Source organism: Mercenaria mercenaria, unplaced genomic scaffold, assembly GCF_021730395.1.
Source record: "Mercenaria mercenaria strain notata unplaced genomic scaffold, MADL_Memer_1 contig_1757, whole genome shotgun sequence".
Taxonomy (NCBI): domain Eukaryota; kingdom Metazoa; phylum Mollusca; class Bivalvia; order Venerida; family Veneridae; genus Mercenaria; species Mercenaria mercenaria.
Genome location: NW_026459759.1, coordinates 28732 through 38347, shown reverse-complemented (window position 1 = coordinate 38347; position 9616 = coordinate 28732). Strand labels below are relative to the sequence as shown.

General features: G+C 35.8%; 2 protein-coding genes across 2 annotated transcripts; both read right to left on the bottom strand.

The window, feature by feature from the left end:
- Nucleotides 1–5588: 5588 nt before the first annotated feature.
- LOC128551846 (tigger transposable element-derived protein 6-like) lies at nt 5589–6158 on the bottom strand. The gene has a single exon (XM_053532766.1). It carries the CDS (start codon nt 6156–6158, stop codon nt 5589–5591), a length of 570 nt encoding a protein of 189 aa, XP_053388741.1.
- Nucleotides 6159–6164: 6 nt separating this feature from the next.
- On the bottom strand, nt 6165–7006 carry LOC128551845 (tigger transposable element-derived protein 6-like). Its single transcript, XM_053532765.1, has one exon. The coding sequence runs from the start codon at nt 6750–6752 to the stop codon at nt 6297–6299; it is 456 nt and encodes a 151-aa protein (XP_053388740.1). The 5' UTR covers nt 6753–7006; the 3' UTR covers nt 6165–6296.
- Nucleotides 7007–9616: the final 2610 nt, after the last annotated feature.

The following is a 9616-nucleotide window of genomic DNA, read 5'->3' as shown; positions in this document are numbered from 1 at the left end:
TTGATGTTCTATTTATTGTTTTAATTACCTGACCTCGGATGTTTTAAGGGGAAAATCTTATGGATTTTTCTTGGTCAATTTAGGTTAAAATTTTATCACCTATATACATGTATCAGAACTTATTCGAAGCTTTCAAAAACTGCGCACGTCTAAATCTCACTTTAAGGAATGTTTTATGAATGACATTTATCGAATTAATAAAAGTGTTAATATTCTTTACTAATTACAAAACATTAAATACCTTGAAATTTACGATCGTTAAATTCTGCATGATATTCCGTTGAGGAAACTTTGGGTCGTCTGGCTGAAAATTTCAAATTCTACTTTTAGAAACACTTCTCTGAATTGTTTTTTTTGTTGTCTCTTATTCAGTTATATTTAGTTATATTTAAAAAGAAAGAGTAGACCTAAGAACCGCAGCTGGATTAGAATTAAGTCAAGTCTGCCTTTACTTTACTCGGTTGCACTCTATGCTTCCAAATGTTGTTTTGTTAGATTTATTTATTATTACAACAACAGTATTCAAATGCCATGTGGGCATCGTGAAACATCTACTCGTACTAAGACACATTTTTTTGTTTATTTCTGGCCATATGTAATCAGAGTGTTCATTTAATATTATTTTGTAAAAGAGTTCCACTAATGGTAGGGGCTGAAGGGGTGATGCACTTCTTCACTTCCTTTCATGAATAGACCCGATCACAAGCGGGTCTTATAAGTTTTGCTATATTTCGTTCAATACTACAAGAGGATCTTGCTATAGATATTATATAGGCCCGTCTATCCGTAAAATAAGAGGAATAAGAGAAAGCTACTGTTACTATTATTGAAGTGTTTCATGATTTATGCCGCTGATTTTGAATCAGTTACCAGTTACATTCACTTCTGTTGGTTATCCCGAAGCCTCGTTTGGGTTTTAAAATTATTTCTCGTGAAGAAGTCATCCAGCTGACTTAGGATATCGATGGTCCTATCTAGGTCACAGCCATTGCAGGCAGTGGCAGTCACTTGGATATAACCATCGATATCCCATCTAAACCAGCTAGAATGACGCCGTAAGACCTATAACTGTGTCAATGTGATGCTAAACCCAACCTAGTTAAAAACTAGCATGTGCTTCACGCCAACAGCGTGCTAGAATATAAGAATTATACATTTCAGTTGATAAATATAACAGGGCTTTATAACTTTAGCTTGATCTGGGATGTTGTATACGGCTCGAATAGATTTTGCTAGGACATATCACACTAGGCGAGCAATCACCGGGTGTAATCCAACCTGGCAGAATGCACGAGAGCCAAGTACAAATCCCTATGGTGGCATAAAACTGCCACCACTTAATTATCAGGTTTCGTGAAAACTTTCACGAAAATGATTTAGGTTTTCACGAAAAGTAAAAAAAAATCACGAAAAAAGATAAACGTTACTGCTTCAAACTGCCACAGCATAACAGTTAAAGTTTTCATGATACCAATTAACTTTTCATGAAAGTAGTTATCTATGAGTAGAAACGGAACATATTCGGAACGATTCTTCTATCTTGGAGTAACGTGGTTCAGGAACAGTTGTGTCCAAAACGATAAACAGTAATGTTGGCCGAATGAGAGATTGTATATTTTTAGATATCTGGTTTCGTGAAAAAATATCTAGTTTCGTGAAAAATTATCTGGTTTCGTGAAAAATTATCTGGTTTCGCGAAACTTTTCATGAAAACTTTTTCTTGAAATGTTTTGTGGTTTCGTAAAAAAATTATCTGGTTTCATGAAAAATTATCTGCTTTCATGAAAAAGTATCTGCTTTTGCGAGACTTTTCATGAACATTTTCTTTAAGTGATGTCAGTTCAAAGCACTAACTAGCATAATTTCGTGTTAAGATATTTAAGTAGCCTTTGTGATAATTTACTGTTGTCTATGGTAGCATAAAACTGCCACCACTTAATTATCAGGTTTCATGAAAACTTTCACGTTATCTTGCATTCATGAAATGTTTCTCTGTTTTCGTGAATTGTTTTTACTTTTCGTGAAAACCTAAATTATTTTCGTGAAAGTTTTCATGAAACCTGATAATTAAGTGGTGGCAGGTTTATGCCAGCATACATACCTTCACCTTTTTGCTTCTTATTTTTGTTATTGAAAAAAATGTTAAATTTTCATCGATGTTATTTATAACTAAGTGTAGCTTTTGTGTGTGCTATTTGTAGAACTGTGTCAGGTTATGCATATTAAACAAAATTAGCCAGGCAACATTCAATACAAAAGGTTCAATATGGATATTTTTCTGCCTGTTTGTATTTACTTGTGAAATATATACTGTTTCCTTGGCAGAATTTATATAGGTATATATAATAAAACATATCATTACTTACAGTCACACAAAACAGCATGTCAACAAGGGATCACACTGCTTTGGAAGGTGTTTTACATACACAAAGGTACCGCCTCGGTAGCCTAGTGGTAGGAGGTCGTGGGTTCGATCCCCGGCCGCGTCATACCAAAAGACGTAAAAAAATGGTACTAGCAGCTTCCTCGCTTGGCGCTCAGCATTAAGGGGATAGTGCTAGAACTGGTCAGCCCGGTGTCAGTATAATGTGACTGGGTGGGGTAACATGCCACGTGTCTACGGCGTGATATTCCAGTGAGGCAGCACTATAAAGTTGGGCATTGTGCCCACTGCTACAAGTAGACACCGTCGTTTATATGACTGAAAAATTGTTGAAAAAGACGTTAAATCCGAACACACACACACACACACATACACAAAGGTAGACAGTTACATTAATATTCAAAGAAATAATAATCCAACTGAGATTAATGTGACGGAAAATTGATTCCTCTGTGGAAAACTATGAAGAGTAAAAGAATTATTTCATACTTTCAATATTGTTCTGTGACTTCTTTCCATCATTCTGTACATGTATACGTCTTTGTCTGTGAAGATGAAAATAATTTTCCTTAATTTTGAACATATTTTTTATATTTTCTCATACATTGATATTCACTATTTCCATGTAGAGCATTCGAAAAGTCATGGGTTCGTACAATGGATAAATAAAAAAAACTGTACATGCAACTGAAAAACACTTTTAAAACAGTAAGGAAGTGTAAAGGCCGTCAAGTTTCTACGTGGAGTGCAAACAAACAAACAAAAAATCCTGGCCATATGCTATTATAAAAACCTCCCCACGAATGGAAAGCGTTGCATAAAACGGAATTTTCCGATATTCAGCAAATTTTAATCAAAGTACATGTATTAAGTAGTTACTGCTGTAAAAATGTTATTTTCAATAACATCTAAGGTCGGATATGGAAATACTTCATTCAAAGTTTATATATGCAGTTTCTAAAAATAGTGCACCACACCTACATGATGGCACTGAAACATACACGCCAGATCATTGCGGCGGCATATAAACACGTAAACACTTGAGTCTTGAAGACTGGAACATGAATTATAATTTATTTACTGTCAAAGTAGAATCTAGTTGACAGCTGTGGTGCCTACAATGCAGAAATTATAAACTACACGCACGACCAGACATAGATGGACTTGTGTTGAAGCTGAAACTTACCGGGCTGAAACATTTTCTTACGGTAAAAATATAAACAAATAAATTAATCAGTTAGAAACTGTTTGTTTCAGAAAATTTGATGTACTTTTTATTACTACTACATAGCACTGAAAAAGTCTATTTAGTCGGTATATAACAGAAGCAGAGTAGAATCTCACAGTCGTGTTACAATCGTAGGGTGGAATGGAAGAGCTATATTTTATCGTAGATTCATGTATAGGCGATTTCGCTATATGTTTATATAGCAACTGCTGCGGATCGTGTTAGAATTATAAATAAAATATGCTTAAACCAACTTACCCACAGTTATTTTGTGGTGCCTCTTTTAAGACCCACCAGAATCTAGTGCCCTACTTTCTTCACCCACAAAAGCTACATAACAATCATTCTTATATTACAGGTTTTATACAGCATAACTACAAGTTTTCATGTGGACAATTTAGGCCTTTTATGAATAAATGCGTTTTAACAACTTCATCTGCAAGCTTATTCAGTTAATCTCTTTTCAGCATTATCTAAAATCTATAGATGAATAACTATCTTACAGTGTAGAAACAAAACTTGATTGAAATTTAATCGAATACACTGTTTTATGTACATATTGCTACATAAATTCAATGAAATGCTAAGACATTAAAGACATTGTCTGGGCCTTACATATGTCACTGTAGAATTTTGTAACTAGATACTTGTTATTTCTCATTTTCTTCATGCAAAGCAGGTATAAATAGCATCATGGCAGTACAAAAGAATACAGTTATTTTGTGGTGCCTCATTAAAGACCCACCACGATTTAGTGACCTACTTTTTTCACCCACAAAAACTTCATGAAAATCATTCTTAAATAGGCATGCTATTATTCAGTCAATAAATAGAATTTACCTGAACTATATTGGTGAGTATTTTGCATGCTTTTCACGAACAAAACCGTCAGAAAAGTGAAAAAATGAAGGTCGCACTCAGGTCTAGATAATCCTGCTGTGCAATTTCATGAAGAGCATGCTATTTCAAACGTTCTTTTTTCTTTCTTTCGTTTTCACTCACAACTTTCACAGTTTGCCTCAGACTCTCATTCATTTTTTCTCCTATCATCAACAGTTAATTCGCATAACTAACGCTACAACAACACGGTTGTGAGTGAGATCCGGTGAAACCTTTTTGGTAGTCGGCGGACCGTAAAAAAAAACATGCAGGGGTAGGTGTTTTATTTTAAACGAGATAATGTGCCACTTATAGCTTACATATTTACGGTTGATTAATAGATACATACAGTGGAATTCCGCTATTAAGACCACCCATGGTTCTTTGTAAAACTGGTCTTATTAGCGGTCTGGTCTGATTAGTGGACAAGGCTATACGGGGAAGGTCTTGGCAGATAATAACATATTGGAATACAATCAAGACGCAATAATGGCAAACACAGTGTTCAATTTATATGTAGCTTTATTTTCTTTAATTTCTATATATACTTTTATTTTATAACCAGTAATAATACATGATTTTTTCTATGAAAGTCATCATTTTAATATCACAATTATCATTTGTATACATGCACATGTAATAAGCATTAATGTAATGCAGTTATAAAATTAATATCCAACATTTTATATATTAATCATACAAAACATACACAAGTTTTTCACACATTTTCCATGTCAAGATCACATTTGTATCAGTCACTTTAATTTCACTTTAATTTTAACCTTTCACTCATTTTGGTTTAAAGAAAGAGTCAATAGTTGACTGCTTTGTTGAACACAAAGCATCAACTGACAACTTTTCAAGTTCCTCTCCAGCACGACTGAACATGGCGAAAACTGAACCCAAGTCTTTATTCATACAATAAACTTTCAACTGGTCAATACAGTTTAAAGCATCCTGGTGAGTTTTTAGGTCACATCTTGGTTCTGGCGTGGTCGCTAGTCCACTACATTCATCATCATTATCACTATCGACAGGCTCAGACTCAGTATTCTTGTGAGTTTGTAACAAGTCACTTTCCCAATTCTCACTTAAATCCTAACCATTGGGGATGTCACTGTCCACATCAAGATATTCCTTCAATGCCATTGTATCACCTAAAGAGATCTTTTTGTTAGCTACACGCATCAGTTCCACGAGTTCTTGTATCGGCACATTATCATCCTCATCATCATCATCATCATCATCAACCACAACACTGTCACTCGCGAACAAGGATTCTTTGAACCCCGCCTTCCTAAAGCACTTCGTCACTGTGTCGGCCTTAACGTCCTTTATAGAAGAATTTACCCACTGCACAGCGTCCATCACGTTCAAACTCTTAGACACGGATTCAGCACTTACAACACTCTCGTTATCGATTTTCGCGATCACTGATCTCAACAAACGTTTTCTGTAGAACTGTTTCATGTTCTGAATAATCCCTTGGTCCAGAGGCTGTAACTTCGCGGTGGTGTTAGCTGGTAGAAACAACAATTTAACATTTGATAAGTTCAAGTCAACTGGGTGAGACGGAGCATTATCCAGTAGGAGAAGCACATTACGATCTGCTCTTTTCATTTTAGAATTCAAGTCCTTGACCCACTCGGTGAACAAAGCACTAGTCATCCACGCCTTCTTGTTTTAAACGCCAAGTCACTGGGAGGCTCTTAACATTAATGTTCCGAAAACACCGAGGCACTGCTGCCTTTCCTATGACGAGTGGTTTTTCGAACTGACCTTCCATGTCAACACATAACGATACCGTTAATCTTTCTTTCGAGCGCTTTCCCCCTTACATTCCTCACCACTAACACTTAATGATTTATCTGGTAAGGCTCTGAAGAACAATCCCGTCTCGTCCATATTGTAGATGTCGCGCGGTTTATATCCCCTCACTAACTCTGGAATACGTTCGCACCAACTGTCAACAGTCTCTTTAGATACGCTCGCACTTTCCCCACAAACCGACATGAAACTTATGTTGTGACGTTGACGAAACCTGTTGAGCCAACCGGTGGACGCTTTAAAATCGGCCTCTGGTACATTCAATTCACGGGCGAACTGTAGAGCTTTCTCTCGTAACATCGGGCCAGAAACCGGAAGTCCATTTGATCGCGCCTTTTGGAACCAATCCCACATCAGCGAGTTGACTTGATCTACAGGTGATCGGGTACATAGACGTTTTCTGTCCCCGCCGGCGTTGTTTTCATAACCCTCCATGATTTCAGCTTTTCTCTTAAGTATCGTCTGCACCTGAAAATAGACAAAAGAATGCGATAAATAAATTGTTCACAGATCATGAAAAAAATCGACCATTACAAGGCAACAATTCAAAAAGCAACAATAGTTTTGTCATTTCATTTTTCTGTAAAACAATGTTGAAGTTAAATTACCTGTGTTTTACCAATGCCGAACTGTTCGGCCAACTGACGTTGACTTCGACCATTACTATGGTTAATTAGTTCAACTTTTTCTTTCAAACTTAATTCTTTCCTTTTTCGTTTTTCCATGGCTATGTTAGTATCAGATACGAAAGAAGACTGATAAAGACTGATAAAGATAAGCATTTCATTAGCCTTAAATACTTGATCACTGTGTTAATCAAAGAATTACGGATCAAACTGTGTATTAATTAAGGACGCACTTAACTGATTATGATTTGAATTTTGTTCAATTAAAGACAATTACAACAATATCAAACCTTTTCAAACTTCATTCTCCGCTGAAATTCCAAACGTATTTACATTAATAATAACAAACAAACACCGTTTAGATCTAATTAAATCCGTTTTAATCCAGTCAATTCGATCAGCGGGCATTCGTCTAATTACAAACAAATTAATTATTTCAACAATTTCTTATGTTAAAATAGCGATGTAAGACACCAGACATCTTTTAATAACAATTTCAGACAATCAAACAGTTTGATACGTTGTTTTGATAACGTTTAAAAGACTTGTTAGCAATTAACGAATAAATACACAATGTACACGCTTAACGTGTTAACACGATGTCTTACGTGTTAATTCCCGCGGCGATTCGCGGTAACATACAGAAAAATTTGAGTGGTCGTAATTGCGGTGATTAATTAAGTGTGAAAAAATCAAACAGTTCTGAAATTGGTGGTCGCATTAGTGGATTAGCGGTTTGGTCGCATTTTCGGACAAACGACCATTGGTTTTAAGAAGGAAATATTCCGTTCTTTGCAAAATCGGTCGTATTAGCGGTGCGGTCGTACTTTCGGCGTGGTAGTAAGTAGGAATTTTACTGTACTTTGAATAGATCAAAACTGCTCCGGTACTCGTAATTTTCCCGTGACATGTTATTTAAATGCAAAAAAGCTACAAAACAAAGCCAAATTACCGGCGATTTAATTTTGAAGCGACGCTAAGATTGTTTGTGCCTTTCCTCTCGGTCCAATTCATAGCTTATGAGCCATTTATCGGTGAAACGGGATGGCTGCTTATTCAGCTCAGTTGCCAAAAATGTCAGCGGCTCAATTGCCAAATGTGTCACCGGCTAGATTTATATACTGTTGACAATAACCTAAAATCTATTATGTTATATATGAAAAACATATGTGTAGCTAAAATCTTACAATCAATTCCAACCTTGTCTCATTTCAGGTTATTCTGTGGGGAAGGGGGGGGGGGGGGGGGGGGGGGCGGAGAGGGAAAAACTTCAATAGGAATGGAATTTTATGTTACTTCTGTGTATATAGATGCTGCTTTCAGAAAGATTTTTCTACACCACACATTTGAAAAACATCGGCGCAATGTCCTGAAGATAAAACGCTCTTCCAATGACCAGATGACTGGAAAATTAGGGTATCAAACAAAAGATTTTCGTATAGCACCATCAGAATTTTTAATTGCCTGGCGCAACGTTATATTAACTGAAGAATCTTGGGGAATATTCTCTGATACAGAGGAGCTATCTGAAATACACCATTTTTACAGAAAATACAAGATTCTTTAGAGGAATGTACAAATAGTCCTTCACCCAAAGTTCTACACCCAATGCAAAATATGATGATTCATTTGAACACATTGCATGGGGAACCGATCGAAAGAGATGACCCGTTTATAAGCAAAATCATCAATATAGTGCCATCAGTATTAAATGTATTGAAACATGCTGGTTTCTTTAGACATGTTGAAACTGAATTGCATGGTAAATGAAGGCACTTTTTCATTAGCCTTTCTTCTCTTCACGGCTAGTACACGGATGGGCACCTGGGATCTTTCTCCACCATCAAAGCTCGAAAGTTGCCACATGACCTGTAATTGTGTTCGCGCGACGTTAAACCCAACAAAACCAACACACAAAAACTCTTCATGGTTGTTTGCAAGTTTTTGGATTGTACAAACACATTGTCAATGAAAAACAGTGAGCCGGTTTAAGAAATTATGGTTTGTCGGATACAGATAATTCAATGCACGGAAGTGGTTGAAATTCATGGGAGGACAGTAGGATGAATGAACGTTTTTTCTGGCGAATGTGAAAATGTTGTCTTAGAACCATCACAAGATAAATCAAACTTGCTCTTTAGTGATGTCTAAATATTTTTGTTTTCTTTTTTGAAAATTGTGAAAAATAGGTCGAGAACGTAATATGATTAAAATGATATAATGGCATTTAAATGTGTACAAAATATGTTATTGTACTACTTTAATCTAAAATATGAAAATTGATTGCCAAAAAAAGTAGGCAACATCAAAATTTCGTTAATTTCATAATAGATGTAAACCTTCCATTACATGTAGACATATGGTTAAGGCCATATTGTCAAATTGTGAATGATATAAAGTAAATTCTAGAATTGTTTGTATGGAATTTCACAAAATATATCTACATTTGACGATGTCTACATTTTTATAAAATGATTTATATTAACGCGGAAGGTATATATCGACTGTATGTCTGTAGCTTTATGATAACGGTCCAATTATTCCAACAATTTGACAGTAAATATAAGAAATTCACCAAAGTCAGGATTTCACTGTCCGGTATCCTTCATACTGGGTAACCCGTGTAGACCTGTCAGTATTTTATAGTCGTACACAGGCATATATATCATATAA

Bases quoted from the DNA above. Each gene is read 5' to 3' on its own strand.
- LOC128551845 (XM_053532765.1), bottom strand. From the start codon at position 6,752: ATGGAGGGTTATGAAAACAACGCCGGCGGGGACAGAAAACGTCTATGT.
- LOC128551846 (XM_053532766.1), bottom strand. From the start codon at position 6,158: ATGACTAGTGCTTTGTTCACCGAGTGGGTCAAGGACTTGAATTCTAAA.